This window comes from Malaclemys terrapin, chromosome 2 (assembly GCF_027887155.1).
Source record: "Malaclemys terrapin pileata isolate rMalTer1 chromosome 2, rMalTer1.hap1, whole genome shotgun sequence".
NCBI lineage: Eukaryota > Metazoa > Chordata > Testudines > Emydidae > Malaclemys > Malaclemys terrapin.
This window is the reverse complement of record NC_071506.1, coordinates 107141855-107161655: the sequence shown is the minus strand read 5'-3', so window position 1 is coordinate 107161655 and position 19801 is coordinate 107141855. Positions and strand designations below refer to the sequence as shown.

General features: G+C 39.3%; 1 protein-coding gene across 3 annotated transcripts in view; it reads left to right on the top strand.

Moving 5' to 3' along the window:
• Positions 1–19801, top strand: part of CDKAL1 (CDK5 regulatory subunit associated protein 1 like 1) — a 774423-nt gene that overhangs the window by 234116 nt on the left and 520506 nt on the right. For all 3 annotated transcript variants that reach the window (XM_054018031.1, XM_054018029.1, XM_054018030.1), the window contains exon 8: positions 3412–3532. In XM_054018031.1, the coding sequence (XP_053874006.1) occupies positions 3412–3532 (121 nt within the window). The remainder of the gene's footprint in view (positions 1–3411; positions 3533–19801) is intronic.

Genomic DNA, 19801 nt, shown 5'->3' with positions numbered 1-19801 from the left:
ATTTGCATGAAGTTCACTTGAAATCACATCCTCGTTGCATTATAGTGGTATGGAGCTGGAAGGGATCAGTTCTGATTGCCTTCAAGGCAGCGTGGTAGCTTGTTGCTGGGTAGGGTTGCCACTTGTTTTTGATTGGCTCCTGGCCCTGGGCTCAGCCAGTCAGAAAGCTTGAACAGTGATTGGCTGAGGTTCAGCATTTGTGCCATTCTCCCTGGCTTTCTGAGCCTGTGTAGCCAGTATTCGGAGCAGCATATGTGAGTTTATATGTTTATTTGAATGGTGTTTACAAAATACAGTGTACATAAATACATTGATGTTGCAATATTGGTCATCTATAATTCATTTAGTACAAAAATCTGGGTTATTGTGATGAAAATAGTGTATCATGCCTTGGTTCAGGAACTAATTCCCTCTTCATACCATTTATTCCTATGGGAAAAGCGGTTTCGGCTTACAACGTTTTGATTTACATTGCAATTCTGAGGAATGAATTGTGTCGTAAGTCCGAGGACTCCCTCTACAAAAGTACAGGCATTCTGTAAATACTAAATTATGGTATCAGTTGAAACATTGCTCCCCTTACCTTTGCTTATCCTCTTCTTATTGATGGGGGACTTCTGAAAGTTGTCACATGAAAGAAGTTGCCTTCCTTCTTGCATATATGAAGCATCAAAGTGTTGTTTCTTTGAGAGTGCCTGGACCAACCTTTCCTGTTCATATTAGGTATAAAAAGATCTTGGGTCCATCTTACAAATGGGTGTAGGATGTTTGGAATCAATAGCACATGTGTCAGACGGGATGTGGATAATTGCTTTCTCTATCTGTACTAGTGGAATCTCTGATAATATTAGGAGAGTGAGGGAGGATGGAGCAGTGTGTCCAGCACATAACAGAGTGGTTGGGTGGGAGCAAGGTCTAATGTGGACCACATGCAGAGGGTAAAATATGTCATGTGGACTCTTTGCCTGTGTCATGAAGGCAAAGGAGAGTCAGGTCTTCTAACCCAGTGGCTCTCAACCAGAGGTACACGTACCCCTATGGGTACGCAGAGGTCTTCCAGGGAGTACATCAACTCATTTAGATATTTGCCTATTTTTACAACAGTTTTACATGTGCTGGCCGCCCTTCCCACAGCCCCCATTGACCTGGAGTGGCGAAGTGCGGCCAGTGGGAGCCGCAATCGGCCGAACCTCCAGACGTGGCCGGTAAACAAACCGTCTCCGCCCGCCAGGGGCTTTCCCTGAACAAGCGGAGGACCGGCTTTGAGAACTACTGATCTACACTATTTATTGCCTTTACTCTTAATTCGTATTTATGATTTGGGAAGACCATTTATTGTTGATTTCTGCTTGGAAAAAATAACCCATTCCAAATAAGCCACTGTAGCAGTAAACTCTCTATCCGTTGTTCACACTAACTTACTTTTTCCTTCAGTTCAGATTTTTGCAGAGATACAGTATTTATAAGAAATAGAGAAAGGGGGTACGCTGCTCCCAGTTTAATTTCTATTCAAGTCATACTGCTATACTTCCATTATTATTAAAAATATATAAAATGCATTTTGTTAGGTTGGTGACTCCTTAATGAACCATTGGATTGGAAAATAACTAGTTATATCATTAGACAGAGATATTGCTATTTGTATGGGATAGTGGAGATGAATAATTTAGCAAATGTTATTAGCAAAGGCAGCATATTACTGAATTCACAGCAGGATGTAATGAAATTTCTGTCATGTGCTAGTACAAAAATAGTATTCCTTTCCCAGGCATCATTGAACTTTTGATATTTGTTATAGTATTAATTATTACATTATCATGCTAATCTTGCTCACTTCTTCATTAAATAGTTTTTGATTGAAAAGTTTTACTTATATTAAGAATCAGAAAGGAACGGTATGCCAAATGCAGCTGCTTGACTGTGAGTTACTGTAGCCATATTATAGGAAGAGATCACAGTATGAATGCCACATTATTCTTAAATTACATAATGTCTGAGGAAAGCCCTTAGAGGAGAGACACCATGATTGATGGATGAATTATTTAATTTTCTAAGCGGAGCTATTGGTATAGTAGGAATGAGCAAACTTGCTTGGCCCTTGTTTTTTATTTGAGTTGAACTTGAAATCCATTTCACTGAAGCAATTTGGACTTAGTTCAGTTGCTACTTCATTGTTTATTTAATGCTTTTTTTTTTTCCTCCTGAGGGTAGTTTTATTTTTAATGGTATATTTAAAAACAAAATATTCATGGCAAGTATCATACATTATCAAAGAAGAGCTTCCCATTTTTCCCCGTCGTCTACTGAAAAAGATTATTCTAATAGCCTTGAAGAATATTTGATTTTTTTTTTTTTTTTTTTTTTACTAGTAACCTTTTCCCACCTCTATCAGATGTCCAGCCAGGCCTCTTTCCATCTCCATCAGATATTCAGCCATGAGTTTTACTTGCTTTACCCTCCTATCTCAATCTAGGCTTGTGGAGATATGGCCCTTAAGTGTTCTCCTGTTTGTCACTCTGGGGCATTACACGCAACCTCTGGCTATTATAAAGACATTGTTTGTGCTCTTCATTGCAATATTTTGCTTTTGAAGGTGAGTGAACCGCTGGCATGTGTGCTTTGTAAGTCCGTAGACAGGGGTCATGGAGACAATGGTGTAGCTGATACACATCTGCACACAGCATGAAAATACCACTTGTAGATAGTGCTCCTTGTGCACCACTGGCCTTAGGAAGTAAGTTATGATGAAGTTCATTCTCTGATCTGGGGTGTCTCTTCTGAATCTATACAATATACTATCACCCTGCCAGTAGAGACTTAGTAAGCATTTTTGCTCAAATTGATACAATGAGAATAAATTAGATCCAAAATTTAGGTTCTGTTATGTAATAAGCCAGTGGTTTTCAACCTGTGATCTGACTGTCTAAGATTCCCAAAGGGGTTCACACCTCCATTCAAAATTTTTTAGGGGTCTGCAAAAGAAAAAAGGTTGAAAACCACTGTAATAAGCTTTAAGACCAATTAATTAAAATGTAGTTAATTATTTTAAAAAATGAATTTCTATTCATATTTTTAAAAATGTAGAAATAGTTTTAAACCCTGTCATGCTTACAACTGAAGCATTGCAGTGTTTTGCTAGTGCTTGAGAACATGAAAGTGAAGCTGTTTAGTCCATTTTCATTGAATAGGCTGAGAAAAGTAAATTAGATTTTTAATGTGATTTATTTTAACTGTTAGTGTTAGTCCCTTTATACTTACTCTGTTGGTGGGCAAATGATTACTTTTTCTTTTCATTTTTCAGGGTTTTTTTTGTTTTAAATGCAGACACTTGATATGTGTAGAACAATAAATTAAAGTAAAGTGATGGGATTCATGTTTAATATGTACTGTATTTTTGTGCTTCATTTGAAGGTCACTCTGTGAGACTGCTGGGTCAGAAAAAAGATAATGGAAAACGGCTGGGGGGAGCTCGATTGGATTTGCCAAAGATTAGGAAGAACCCACTGATAGAAATCATTTCCATCAATACAGGGTAAGCATCTTCCAAACTTACTTATAAAATATTCAGCACTGCCTAGGGAATTCAATTTCATTTTTCTCTAGGCCTGGTGTGCACTCCTTTGAGTCATGTAGCGAGGAGGAGGCAAAAAACATTGTAAACCATAAAGGATTTTAAATGGTGTTCTTTCTAAAAAAAAGAAATCTTCCATTTGCTTGTGTACATTCCAATAACTTTTCTATCAGGAAGACTAGTGTGTTTTTATTAAAATTATTTTCTATAACTTCTTTTTATTATACTACTTAGAGGTTTCTTATACCACTCTGTCCTGAGGTAAGTATATTTAAGAAGATTGTGGTTTATTTTATGGAAATGAAACCCTCTCTTCTTGTTTTAAAGTGAAGTGGGCTTTTAGTACTGTATCCTTTTACTGTGTATCCCTCATGTTTTATATAATTAACTAAAAGTGTATTCTAAAAGCTACAGTGGAGGTGTGATTTTAAACTGACAAAAGTAACTTATTACAGTTAAAAAGGGATCTGATATAAGGAAAAGATTGTTAGGAACAAAATCTGTCTTCAAGTATACACTCTGCTCATCACTCCCATTGAAGTCTGCAGTTCTTGTATGCATGTATATGAGTGTATACTAGAGTGATGGGTGGAAGATGCTGTGTTGCACCGTCATAACTCTGTCTTTCGAGATTTAGGTTACTGCTTTTCTTGTTTGTTTGTTTGTTTGTTTATTTTTTTTACTTGTCTTACCACTGGTGTACTGTTGATGACTCTTGATATTTGCCATAATTTTCAAGGGTGAAAAGTAGTTCCACAATGGCTACACACAGCAGGTTTCTCAGAATGTAAACATCATATAATCAATGAAGTATAGGACACAGTTTATCACTCTTATATTTTAACTGTGTCCATTTTAGCTGTTTTGCTTTAGAATGCTGTTTGAGAGGTTTTTTTACATCAGTACCTTATTTGATCTGACTTCCTTGTTCAAAAGTGGATTGGAAAAAGTGCTGAAATTTAGTTTTTGGTATAGTACACTTCACTGAAAATTTAATTTGTGTCAGCTACATAGTAAAAGGAAGAAGTGTTACAGTTGTTACAACTTGTACTGAACATTTGTGATCCTATATATTGGAAGGAGCTCTGAGAAGGCTACAATTTCTAATAATCAATTAAATTGATCCTATTTTTATGTTTCCTCTTTCTTCTCTCGCTCCCACCCTCCCCCTTCCTTCAGGGCCCTACCTGGCTCCAAACTCCTGTCTGTAGCATTGGTGCATTCAATCCAGTCTAGTCTGCCTCTACTCCTTTGGCTGCTCTACCAGATTAGCCCAGCCACAAATTTCCCCGTGTCTCCTTTTCAGATCTGTACGTATAACAGAGAATTGATTATTTAGGGAATTCATTGGGTGTAGAGAATCTGTGATGGCAGCTTCTGCTTCCACCCATTGAGAGTCAGTCCATAACACTATCATAGTAGCATATCTCCTGAGCCCCCACTCCTCCTGGCATGCTCGGCCCCTGTCATCGGCAGCAGAGCCCAGGCAGGGAGCGGGCCACCGCCACCTCCCCAGTCAGGCTCCCTCAGGGACCTGCGACGCTGCACAGAACAGTGACCCAGAGCAGCCAGCTTCAGCCATGAGAAGTGGCTCTGTTCTGCTCCCTGTCCAGCCTAGCTGCCAGGATGAGCGGCTGAATGTGCGGGGAGGACAGACGCAGTGGAAGGAGGACAGAGGCCACCCCCTTGCCCCTCCCACAGATAACGTGGGGTGGGGACAGTGCGGCAGCCCTGGGCTGGGCTCAGAGCAGAGGTGGGGTCAGAGCAGAGGAGACGTGGGGTGTTCATGTGTCCTCCCCTTTAGATTGTGCCCCCCAAGTATGGGGAGGCATGAGTCGTTGGGATACACAATGCAGTCCTCCTTTCTGTACTACTTATCAGAAATTGTCATTCAGGGTTAGCTTTTCAGACTCTACATACAACAGGACAGCTATGAAGACCCTATGACTTCAGCAGGACTTGGGCTTTTAGTCTTGGTTCCCCAGGGTATGTCTACACTGGAGTAGAACACCTGTGTCTGGTCTGTGTCAGCTGACACAGGCTTATGGGACTGCAGGGCTATAAAATTGCAGTATAGATGTCCAAACTTGGGGTGCGGGTGGGATTTCTTGTGTTGAATCAGATTGATTTCCATGTTCTTATCCACATATCTCATTTGGTCCTCTATTTTTATTTAGGCCTCAGACATATGTAGTATGTGATTACCATATTTCAGCCCCTCATTTTGCATTTTATATGCTTATTGGGAAAAGGGTCACTGAGCTGTTTCATTATCTGCATGATCTCCTGATCTGATTTCTCTGCCTATCAATTTGAAGTTCAGAATGCCATTCTGTAGCACAGCTTCATTTCCATCTAGGGAAAGATCTTATTTACCCTTTCCATGGTTTAATCCATATTGGTGCCCGTTTTCTGACCGACTTGGTCAGTCAGACTTTCCACTGGATCAAAGATAGTCTGGTCCTCTCCCTTCTGATGCAATGTTCCTGCTTCCTGAGTCTTCTGCTTCCTAGATTCACCTGGTCGTTTGTCAGGCTTTCCATCCATTCAACATTTCCTTTCCAGATGCCAGTTGCACTTTTCACCCCAACCTGAGAATTCTGTCCCTCAAAGGTTGGCTCCTCGAGGTTCACAGGAAGAGAGACTTTCTGTTGAAGGGTAGGAAAGAATCTATGTCAAATAAATTCAAAAGTGGAAGAGATTCAACCTTTGGTGTGAACAGTAGAGTCTTTCCTTTGTTAATTCTTCCTCTTGTTTTTTCTGGATTACCTTCTGGAATTGAAAAAGACAGGATAATCTATTATCTCTATCAGAGTCCTCTTGGCAGCTATCCTTCGGGCGAGGGCCTCCTTCATCCCAAAAAATTGAGGTTTATCAGAGGTTTAGGAACCTTTTCCTTCAGATTAAAGAATCCATTCCTGCTTGGCATCTGAACTTAATACTTAAATGTTTTATGAGAGCTCCCTTTGAGCTGATGGCTACCTTAATCTATCCATGAAGATGGTCTTTTTGGTGGCTATCACTTCTGCCCAAAGGATGAGTGAAATAAGGACTTTACTGGTGGGGCCTCCCCCGCACCTCCAGGAACATCCATATCCTAAATTCTTTACATCCATATCCTAAATTCTTACCTAAGGTGTCATCTGAGTTTTACATCAGCCAAATCATCCATCTCCCAGTCTTCCAGAAACCACATTAGTCTAGGCAGGATGCTGCTTTACACAATTTGGACGTTAGTTGTGTGTTAGCCTTTTATCTTAACACAACCAGGCCATTCAGGAGGTCGTTCAAGCTGTTTGTATCAGTTGCGGATAGGTCCAAAAGGTCTGCAGTCTCCACCCAGGAGGATTTCTGGTTAGATTAAATCTTGTTATGAATCTGCTAATATACAGCCTCTCCTTATAGTGCTAAAGTCAAAGAGCTCCATCTATTTAGCTTAACTACAGTCTATAAATACCTTCTTGGGGAACAAGTATTTAATAATGGTCTCTTCAGTCTAGCAGAGAAAAGTTTAACATGATCCAATGGCTGGAAGTTGAAGCTAAACAAATTCAGGTTGGAAATAAGCTGTAAGCTTTTAACAGTGTCAGTAATTAACCATTGGAACCATTTCCTTGCAGAATTCTTTTTGCCTGTTGTTGCCAATTACTCTCTGATAAAAGAATGAAGCCATCTTGAATTGGCATAAACTCTGGCCTAGGTTACTGCATATTTCTCTCTCTCTCTAATTTACTGTTGGTATTTTTCAAACAAATTATATTACAATGAGAATAAAATGACACAGGCCCAAATTTTCCAAATAAAGCATAATTAATTTGTCTACAAAAATGAATGCACACTTTTGGTTCTTGTATATAAACACAAGAATGGCCATACTACATCAGACCAGTAGTCCTTCTAGCCCAGTGTCCTGTCTTCCGACAGTAGCCAATGCCAGGTACTTCAGAGGGAATGAATAGAACAGGTAATCATCAAGTAATCCATCCCCTCACCCATTCTCAGCTTCTGGCAAACAGACTAGGGACACTTCAGAGCATGGTTTTGCATCCCTGCCCATCCTGGCTAATAGCCATTGATGGATCTATCCTCTATGAACTTACCTAGTTCTTTTTTGGAACCCTGTTATGATTTTGGCCTTCACAACATCCTTTGGCAAAGAGTTCCACAGGTTGACTGTGCGTTGTGTGAAGAAATACTTTCCTTTTGTTTGTTTTAGACCTGCTGCCTATTAATTTCATTTGGTGACCCCTAGTTCTTGCGTTATGTGAAGGAGTAAATGACACTTCCATATATACTTTTTCCACACTAGTCATGATTTTATAGATCTCTATCATATCTCCTCTTTATCATCTCTTTTCCAAGCTGAAAAATGCCAGTCTTATTAATCTCTCCTAATGTAAGCTGTTCCAAAAGGGCAAAAAAAAAAAAAATGATAATAGAACAGCTATACCCCTAATCATTTTTTTGCCCTTTTCTGTACCTTTTCCAATTTCTATATAGCTATTTTGAGATGGGGCGACCAGATCTGCACACAGTATTCAAGATGTGGGCGTACAATGGATTTATATAGAGGCATTATATGTTATGCTCTGTCTTATTATCTGTTCCTTTCCTAATGATTCCCAACATTCTGACTGCTGTTGCACATTGAGTGAATGTTTTCAGAGAAGAATCCACAATGATTTCAAAATCTTTCTTGAGTGGTAACAGCTAATTTAGACCCCATCATTTTATTTATTTATATACAATATATATAATATAAACTATATATATATATAGTTAGAATTATGTTTTCCAATGTGCATTACTTTACATTTATCAACCAAGTCACCCAGTTTTGTGAGATCCCTTTGTAATTCTTCCCAGACCACTTTGGACTTAACTATCTGGAAGCTCTTAGGGGATGTGTGCATATAAAAAAGATCATCCTACTATATGATTTTATTCATTAATCAAAAACTTTTTAATTCCTGGATGTCCTTTCATTATCAAAGTAGACTTATTTCAGTCCCTTTAATCATTGCCAGATCCGAAGAAGAATTCTAAGTAGCTCAAAAGCTTGTCTCTTTCGCCGGTGCAGTAAAAGATATCACCTCACCCACCTTGTCTCTCTAATATCCTGGTGCCAACACTGCTACAACTACACTGCAAACAGCTGATGTTGATGTCAGATGAACAGGAGGTTTTCTATAGCAGACAGCACACAAGGAGAGGTGGGGGCAGAGTGCCAGAAATCAGGAGGTTTACAAACAAATTGATGTCATGTAAGGGAAGCATGTAAGCCGTTCACACCTTCTCAGAATTGCTGTGTGTGGATTTTATACAGCAATAATTATTGCTTTGGAATTATTTGATGCAATTAAACTGCATTAGTCTTGCATGATAACTATTGTGATTTTTGGCAATGATTTAGGTTCCTATTAGGGCAATCTTAATTCCTTTGCCAGCATATGATACTTCACAGAGGGATAGCAAGGTTCCAAAGACCACTTTAAGACATTCCAGGTTTTTGTTAAATTAAGTATGCTGTTGGTTAGGAATCAAATGTTATTACAATGGGGTCAAATTGTTGGCCTAATGTTCATCAGTGCTTAAGGAAAAGTGAAATTATTTCACAACTAATAGATGTCACAGAAATGACATATCAGCTCAAAAGAATGAGCACAGTTATACTGTTTGACTTTCCTGTCTTTTGCTATGGGTTCAAGTCTCCCCATTGTGCTTTACTTTCCTTAAGTAAAGGTATTTACCAGTTATGTATATATACATAAATACAAGGGGAAATAGATGGAAAATAAATCCATGTAGCCAGATGAAAATAAAAAACCCATAAAATCTAACTTCAAGAAAGTTTTATAACAACTCAGAATCAATTAAACTTGCCGTACTTTGAATATTTCTCCCTCTGAGGTTTGTGCCACTGACTCTCTGTGGCCTGGTGTCACTTTTGGCTTCCTTTGTCCCCTACAGCTGGGGAAACATGTCTCCTGCAGGCTGCTGTTAGACTGTGCTTATCTTATTTGAAGGTTTTGTGTCAAGAGGAGCTGCTGCTGCCTCTTTAATATGGCTAATGAGCAGCCCAGATTGGTTCCTAGTGCTATGGTGTGACTGCCTGGAAGTTTAGCCACTTGTCTTTTTAGAGTATGAGCAGGACTGAGAATTATCTGGATTCTTTCTTACTGTGGCATGGCTTCCTCTGGAGAAGAATCCAGTGAATACCCTTTTTTTTTTTTTTTTCCATACAGATTAAGCTATGGCTTTTGTAGAGAATTGGAAGGCTGCCTTCTCTGCTATTCACTTAGGATTAGCAAGAGATGAGGAATCATGGGGAGGCTAATTCTATTGACTGTTTTGAATATATGCTATTATTAATGAGAGCAAAATCTTTGAGTCTTTAAACATCACTGATTCCTAGGGTGGTACAGTAAAAGCTTTGTTATCCGGCATGTTGGAAGAATGGGGGGGTGACGGTTAGTCAAAAATTCTTGTTAAGTAAGAGTTACCAATGGAGGGAGGGAGTTTGGGTGCAGTTGGGGGCACAGGCTCTGGGAGGGAGTTTGGGTGTGGGAGGGAGCTCAGGGAAGGAGGTTGGAGTGTGGGAGGTGTTTCAGGGTGCCGGATCCAGGCGGCGCTTACCTTGGGAGGCTCCCCGCAAGCAGTGACATGTCCCTCTTGCTCCTAGGTGGAGGCACAGACAGGCGGCTCTGCATGCTGCCTCCACACGCAGGCACCGCCCCCAGAACTCCCATTGGCCGTGGTTCTTGGCGAATGGGAGCTACGGAGCCAGCACTCGGGGTGGGGGCAGCGCATGGAGCCCCCGTGGTTGTTCCTCTGCCTAGGAGCAGTAGTGACATGTCACTGTTTCCTGGGAGCCACACGGAGCCAGGTAGAGAGCCTGCCAGCCCTGTGCCAATTGGAGACTTTAAGAGTATATTTTAAGAAATTTACATTACGTTATGTCAGGGGGTGGGAGGGATCTCCCAGAATAGCTTCAGTCAGAGTTGGCAACCCTAAGCAGTACACATATTTATGCTGGATTTCTTCAGTTTGTACGTCTAATTACATTTCAGGATAGACACTTGGATCTGGATCCTTAAGAAATGTAAATTGATGTATAATTACACTATCTGAGGATCTGGTCTTTGATATTAAAATACATTTTATAATTGCATGTTTAGTTCTAGCACAGGGATCGGCAACCTTTGGGACGCAGCTCACCAGGGTAAACCCCCTGGCAGGCCGGACCGGTTTGTTTACCTGCCGTGTCTGCAGGTTCGGCCGATCGTGGCTCCCACTGGCCACGGTTTGCCACTCCAGGCCAATGGGGGTGGCGAACCGCGGCCAGTGCGATCTGCGATCAGCTGAACCTGTGGACGCAGCAGGTAAACAAACCAGTCCGGCCCGCCAGGGGCTTACCCTGGTGAGCCGCATGCTGAAGGTTGCCAATCCCTGTTCTAGCATGTATGACAGGCCGATAGCTAAAAATCTTTTTGGCTTATTCTTTCCTCTTTTTTTGGTATTTTGTTGTTTTCTAATTTTATGTATTTATATGTACAGTATATGTATCTGCTCCATTTTAATGCAGTACTTCAAAAAAGAATACATATATAGATGGCACTAGTGTGTGTCTCTGTTGAAAGGTGCAAGCACACACAATCTTTGCCTTGTCATTCATTTTTTGTTATAGCATCTGAAAAGTTAGTATTTCAAAACTTGCAGAAACCACACTGTTGTAGCAGAGAGATGGAAAAAAAATTGTTTACAGTGGAAAGAATAACAATCTATGATTGTTTTTTGTTTTTTTGCCTGTGGTCTCTTTCCAGTACAACTTACTGTAACTCACAACTAAGGTCAATATTTCCTAATTAGAGAATTTAAATGGAGCCTGGATGATATAGTCATTAAAAAGTGGGTATTTTAAAATTACCAGACAGATCCTGTAATGATAGCTTTTCATATTTAAGTAATGGAACATTAAATAATTTTCATAATTTTATTTGCATACCATCATCCTGCTGAGTTGCTCAAGGTGCTGCATAATAACAATCATATTCTAAATTATTAAAAAAGCTACTCTTAAAGCAAAAAGATTTATCGTATATCCGAAAAAGGTTGTTGGAGGAGAGTGGGACATATAAGGGTCTTACTGTTCCCCAAAAGAAACAAACAAGAAAACACGCTTGAGTGTTGTGGGTGAATATTAAGGTGATGATTAAAAGGAGGAGGGATACTGAAGAGAAGTGAATTCCACACCATACCTATTTACCATTGCAGCAAAGGCTTCATGGCTGTGAACTTAATACCCCATGGTGGGAATCTGTAATGAGAAGACATTTTATGCGTACAGAATAAATTTGTGTTAAGTTTATCATGAAGGCTGTGGGTCCATCTCACACATTCATGGTCTCACATCTCCAAGCATACCTAAAACTTGGGTGAAGCAAATCTATAACAAAGGTGTGTTTTCTCAAACCCTGCTTCAACCCTGTTTCCACATTACCAATAATCTTAACCTAAAATTTATCAATGTTATTTGAGAAATAAGTAGGCAATGAGTCACATACAGGACTCTGAGAGTAAGAATGTAGTAACACCTCTAGTTTTTGTACAGTTTAGCTGCACAGTCAGCTGAGAGTGATCTGCCTTACCTTTTATCAGTTCTAAGTTGCAGGCCTGGCTTACCAACTGGGAGAAGATTGGTTAGTTTCTTTAGCACAGAATACCTGTGCTATCTGTTCTTCATTACTCTAAGTGGAACGTATCGAGATGTACTAGTTTTGGATGTTGCTGGACCTATGGGAGACTGGTCAAGCAGCCTATGTAAAAGAAGAAAGAGCACTTTAAGCAAATAGAAACTTAGTTATTAGTCAGGTTGGGTGCTCCAGGATGTTAGTGGGAAATGGAAGCCTATTCCAGAGCTCAACTACCCTTATAATTAGAAAGTTTTTCCTAATATCTAACTTCAGTATCCCTTGCTGCAGATTAAGCCCATTACTTCTTGTCATACCTTCAGTGGACGTGGAGAACAACTGATCACAATCCTCTCTATAACAGCTTTAACATATTCGAAGACTGTTATCAGGCCCCCCACTCAGTCGTCGTTTCTTAAAAACTGAACTATAATATCAGATGCAGGACAGCCCGCTATGGAACCCCACTAGATACGTCCTCCCAGTTTGACAGCCAGTCATTGTTAACTAATGTTTGAGCATGGTCTTTCACCCACTTGTGCACCCACCTTATAGTAATTTAATCTAGACTGCATTTCTCTAGTTTGCTTATGAGAATGTCAGGTGTGGACTATATTAAAAGCCTTATGAAATGAAGATGTATCATGTCTACTGCTTTCCCCCATCCAAACCCTGTCAAAGAAGCAAAATTTGTTGGGTTGGCACGATGTTTTTCTTGACAAATCCATGCTGGCTATTCCTTATAATCCTGTTGTCCTCTAGGTGCTTACAAATTTATGGGCCACTTCATCTTTGAATGGTCCCTTAGACTACATGCTAGCTACTTACGCTAAATTATCTCTTCGACCTTGTTTTTAGCTCTGACACTGTGTGCAGCTCGAAAGCTTGTCTCTCTCATCAATAGACGTTGGTTCAATAAAAATATTACCTCACCTACATTGTCTCGCTTGTGTAAGAAGTGCCAGTTTTATTTTCCCCTTTAATTAACCTCCTGTTTTCATGACAAGCTGCATATGTCCCACTGTTTCCTATTCAGAATATCCTATTCTGCCTATTTTTGTGCCAAGCTGTCCTTTATTTAGGAGTTTTTCAGTCCCTAATTCAGACATGGCTGGCTCTAACACATGATCTTATGACCAAACTACATTGGCTCCCCATAGAATATTGTCAGGTTTAAGATCCTTGGTTCTTACCTTGAAGTCCCTGAAGGGCTTGTGCCCAAAATACTGAAAGTATCACCTCCATACTCCATGATGAAAACCACTGTCATCAACTCCATCTCTGGGGCACAATGAAACCACGCAGTGAAAGGGGAAAGCTCATTTGTGCTGTTGACAGATGGCATGGCAGTGTGCACTATGGAGTTGTGATTTCTAAAGCACAGTAACATGCTGTGGACTAACGGACCTGTTTAGATCCTGCTGGTGCACATTAAAAGTTCCCAAGTGCAATTTAATGTAGTATTGTTTCAAGCGCAGTATGTTAAAGCACACCCAGGGAGCTTTTAGTGTGCATCAGTAGAGTCTACATTTACTAAATCGTGTGCAACACGTTAGAAAGCAGACCACCATAGTGTGCATTGCCACCCCATGCAGACAAATCCAGTTTCCTTGGGGACTAACCCAAACCTATGGGACACACTCCTGTGCAAACCCCACTACTTCTGTTCCAAGTGCAACATACACGTTCTTAGCCTTAATAATGAAAGTACATCATAAATAAATGTAAACCAAAAACAAACAAACAAAAATAAAAACTATCACCATTTTCCCCCTGGGGAAAGGAATGACACACTTGATGGATGCTAAACATCTCAACGGGAAGCCTTGACACTGGTGATTGGCATGGTGTAAATGCCTAAAACAGAATTACCTTAAAGTGTCATTCCCCAGCGCTAAGTTTCTATACATTAGGTATTTACCTTTCAATGAACCTCCTGTTTTCATGACAAGCTGCATATGTCCCACTGTGCGGTTACCTTTTGAGCATTCTTTTGAAAGCATTTCCTGTGCAATGCTTTAAATCTATTCAGCCCCCAGGTAAGAACTGAACTCCCAGTACTCTGATCTCCTGCATGGTGGACTGAAGTTACCCCCACTGGAAATCCCCAGCCCAGCCCTCTGCCAGTGTAATTTGATATACTGGACTTCATCTATCTCATGTACAGAGACACTTGCATTTTTCTTACTATTTTCTGAATTCCTGCTGCAAGACATGAGTTTCTATTCTTCCTAAAGCAGCTGTGCACAAATTTTGTTTTTATTCATTATTTTTAAGTCAACGGAAGCAAACTGATGTCTAGCATTTTTTAAGACATTTTGTTGATGTGTGTGGACATTAAGAAAAGAATAATTTAAGCAAAGGTCAAGTATGAAAATTATCAAGGGGTAGCCGTGTTAGTCTGTATCCACAAAAACAACGAGGAGTCCGGTGGCACCTTAAAGACTAACAGATTTATTTGGGCATACGTTTTCGTGAGTAAAAAAGTCCACTTCTTCAGATGCATGGGAAGTATGAAAATTGTCACTCATCACATGTTTATCTAAATTACTTTTAAGCTAATATGCAAGTGTCCAACAATCACATGTCTTTTGCCTTGTAGGCTAATGCCAGACTTAGTGTCTTGTTTTGTTTTTAAGAGATAAACATTTAGTGGTTTTTAGTTTTGTTGCATAAGTGTGTGAGTCACGAGCATGGTGTGTTGTAGCCTTCCTTCAAAATGTTGCTTGTTTTGCGGAAAGTAGATTGTGGCTCAGTATCTAGAGCTGATATTAGACTAAAAATTGCAGCTGGGAAAGTGTTTACAACAGGATTTGCTTAGTCATCTTTATTCTTCCAGTCCTTTGTACTGTCTTTGACATTGATATATGCTGCATTTTTCTCCAAATTAGATTTTGCTTGATTATTCTGTTGCTTTCCAAAGTTAGGGAACAAATACTCATGCCTGTTCTTAGTATTGGTATTGATTTAGTATTACTCCTCATACAGAAGCCTTTTGTCTTTAAAAAATTTCTCTTGAAAATTAAAACTTAATGCTGTAAGTTTCATTTATATTACTTTTTTACTTCACCACTCAGACATGTAACCAGGAGCCAAAATGAGACGTTTAAGAAAAGTAATAGCAGAGAAAAAATTGTAATTGTATGTGAATTAATTTATGCCATAAATAAAATTTTCTAAAACTCCAGCTTCATGATTCAACATTGCTGAATGAGTTAATTTAGTGATGTAAATTACAGTAATATAATAACAATTCCTGGCCTTAATTCAGTGGTGATTTAAATGATTGTGATGTGTTTGGTGTAAATGGTAATGATAACATACACTAGTATCGGCATCCAGTCAGCATGAATGACAAGTGTAATTAATGCTGTATTGGGTTAGTGTGTGTCTGTTTATTTATAAGGGGATCCTAAATTTCAACTTGGCCAACTGAGCACATGTGAAAGCATCTACTGCCTTGTCTGCAGTAGATCCTCAGAACCTGTTAGTTAACATCTTCTACCACATCTTTAAATTCTAGTTTAGATAAAGCCTTTGTGTGTAGAACCAAGCTTTGTACTCTGAAGATTTCAAAGGGTATGGGTGGCAGGAAAATTAAACTAACAGAAGGGTACAAAATAAAGTGTATGGAGTGGAAAAAATAAAAGGGATGTGGTTAGTTTATAGTAAATTTTCCTTTTAGTTGCAGTTCATGCAGCACATATTCCATTCTGCTGTTTTCATGAATACATAGGTTTCTTTTGCACACCCACCAAAAGCCAATTTGGTGCAAGTTATATTTTCTAGATATTTTATGACTGACTAATATCTAACAGATACATGACATTGAAATTAAACCACTTCTGAATTTGTCACGGAGACTTCTATGGAAATTGCACTCACTAAATGTGAATTTGCATTTGGCTCTATATTTATAGAACCTATCTACTGTAGCATTGTATGCGCTAAACAATAAGACATACGTTTCTATGGAGATGTACTGAGATGGTATCATTTATTAAGTTCCAAAAATTTAATATCAGAAGAAAAGTATATATTTTAATACACCAACAAAACAGCTTAAGTCAAAATGGGGAAAAAAGGATTGTGAGAGGTGGGATAAAAGTACTCTAAAATGAAGAAACAAGTGTGGCATATGTGGCAAAGCAAAGGCATCCCTTACGTTCAATGTCATTCATCACCGTGTCCATCCAATTAATCTTCGGTCTTCCTCTATCTATAGTTCTTTGCACTCTAGTATGTATCCCCATGTGTGGTGTCCTTTCCAGTTTCATTCTTGACAAACGTCCAAACCATTACACTTCTTTCCTGACTCTTCTGTAACAGTGTTATTTCTTGCCCTAGCCATTTTCTTACCACTTTATTATTTTTTTTCTGCAGCCTTGACATTTTCAGTATTCCCCTCAGCCAGTTCATTTCTGCAGTCAATGTCTCATATGTCAGCTTTCCTCCTACTCCAGCTTTCTGGCCCCTGCAGCAGTATCAGCTTGACAGTTGTCTCATATAGGCTGATTTTTTTTTTAATTGAAATGTCTTTAGCCTTCCTGATGTTGCAATTTTCCAAATGTGGTAGTGGCGATTCCCATTCACTTTGTCATCTTCACAGTTCCTATTCCTCAGGGGGGAGGGATAGCTCAGTGGTTTGAGCATTGGCCTGCTAAACCCAGGGTTGTGAGTTCAATTCTTGAGGGGTCCATTTAGGGATCGGGGGCAAAAATCTGTCTGGGGATTGATTTGAGCAGGCGGGGTTGGACTAGATGACCTTCTGAGGTCCCTTCCAACCCTGATATTCTATGAATACTTGTCCTCCAAGATACATAGAGTTTTCCAATTGTTCTAGTTTTTTGTCTCTGACTTCGATCTTCACCTCTTCTTCTGGTCTTCCAGTTGGTTTTGTTTTCTCCGTGTTAATCTTCAGTCCAAATTTTTCTGCTTTCCTGGTCTACGTTGTCAGTTGTTCTCTGTAAATCCTCCCTGGTCAATGCTATAAGGTCCATAGCAACTGCAAATCTAAAGTTATTCACTGTTCTTCCACATAATATAACTCCTGTTGTTTCATCTCTGTGCTACAGCCATTATTATTGTATCAAGCTGAACAAATCTGGCGATAACGTGCATCCTTATCTCACTCCTGTGGAAAAGAATGTCTCCAACTTGCCAACTGAATTTCAAATAAGAAATTGCATAAGAATAAGGCTGTTCTTGCTGAGAAATGGTTTGTAGGCAGTAGATCTCTGGTACGCTATATGAAAGCAGTGATGAAATACAAACAACTAGAGCAGGACCTGCTTTTTGGTCTCTTTCTGTGTTTTGGGGAAAATACATCTTTAGAAGAGAAAAAGACATGCACAGTCTCCGTCAACAAGTGCTAGGACTGAGGTTTTGGGTAGTAAACATTTTGTGACTCCAGGCATATTTGAGAGCAGTTGAATGGTGTATTTGTGCTTTTACGTCACTGGTCTTTTAGGGTTTCCACCACCATAGGTTGGTCCCAAAAATAAGGATGGAGAAAGCTCTCACGCCTGTTCGTAAGTCCTTCAGGGAAAAACAGCAAAGGCAAGACTTGATTTTCTCCATAATTCTGATTTAAAAGAGTGTGTGGGGCCAAGAAAGTTAACTTTGAAGCTTTCTTTATAAGAAAGGAACAAAAAATCACAAGCAAAACTTTTTAGTTTTCTATATTTTCTTTAAACATCATCTAAAATCTTTTAACGATTTTTTTTATAAACAATGTTACTGTACCCCCGGCATTTAGCAACAGAGTCCTGTGACACCTTATAGGCTAACAGATGTATTGAAGCATAAGCTTTCGTGGGTGAATACCCACTTTGTCAAACAAATGCATCTGACGAAGTGGGTATTCACCCACGAAAGCTTATGCTCCAATACATCTGTTAGTCTGGATCTGTAAAAAGTAACAAAGAGTCCTGTGGCACCTTGTAGACTAACACGGCTACCCCTCTGATGCTTGACCCCTGCATTTAGAAACTTTTAGCTTCCCCCTCTTTCTATTTATGACCAACCCACCTCCTGCTTTCATTTGCCTTTAGTAGTCTATAACGGTGATGCTAATTAGGATTGCTTAATTATGAATTACTCTCCTGTCATGAATCCATTGGTGCGGGTAAGGATGGACTGCGGAAATAAAATTCCTTTTTATTTAAGGAGTAGTACTATAAATATTTAAGGGATATGTGGGTTAATCTTTATGAACTATATAGATCAGACGAAACTGTTTATGTTTATCCTCTGACTTACATTTACCTTTTGAGAAATGTATAATTTAATGGAATAGACGCTGGCTCTGTGCATTTCACTGAGATCAAAACCCAAATCTACAAGTTTTATAATCTGCCTTTGGCAGTGGACCATACATGTATACCCACATAATAGCCTTTTTCTTTTAGTACTGTGATAGATGTGATAGTTGAGTTGCTCCACATCTCTGTTGTTAAACGCACTCAATTCAGTTTTTTTCTCCTTTTTAATTCCTGCTTCAGTTGTTAGTTTCACATGGGTTTGTTTCCCTAAGGTTAGCAGTGAATTTTGGGTTCATGAGAATCTAAGTATGATCAACGGGAAATTCATAACAGAACTTATTAATTTTGCCAGGTTCTCAGTGAGATCTGTTTGCCATTTGGGTTCTCATAGACACAATTCCAAGGAAACCTCAAGGTGTACAAACCTGCCAAGATTGGCTGACCAAAATCTGTTTGTTTCACACAGTTCTAGTACCAGAGTAACCTTGGTCTTAAACCCTTAGAGGAAAGTTAATGGTGTCTGTGGAAGTATTTTTCCTGCCCCAGGGAAGGAACCCTGCCTGATTTATTGAACAATGTGATTCCTTGCCTCATTGGCTTGTACATTCTGTAAGACATGGTGAAATTCTGGCTTCATTGAAATCAGTGGCAAAACTCCCATTGACTTCAGTGGGGCCAGGATTTCCACCGAGTGGTCTAAAGCTTAAAGCCATCTAGTGCTGTCTATCACGTAGTTCCATTCTATAGATTTTGTTCTGCTTTTTTTTTTTTTTTTTTTTTTTAAAGAACAAGAACATAATGCAATAGATATTCATTAAAAAGACTGCCAAAAGAACATTAAAATGACAAAGTAAATGCTTAAGATATGGCAAAATCCTTGAGAGCAACCTTAGCTAGGCTCCCATTTGCTTAGTGGGAGTTGAGCTGGGCCCTAAAATAATCTAACTGCTGATCTGCTTTAGCTGGCTCTTTTTCTTCCTTTTTGGTTTTTGTTTTTTTCCACCAATGACTCTTCATTTAGATTAGTACCTCTATTTTTCTGTGTATTCAGGAGCAGGGTATCTTCTGCATTTTCTGGACTATGGTGCCTAGAATTCCTGTTAGAGCCTGAATCCCCACTGGACTTTCTGTCCTGTTTTTTTTTTATGCTCCAGTTTGTACATGAAGCAAATGTACATTTGTGGTCTCTTTTATTTTCTTTTAAATGTCTGACCCTGTCTATAGCTAATCCTGCAAAGAAAATGGCATTTAAAAAGAAAAAATAGAATCTGTGATAA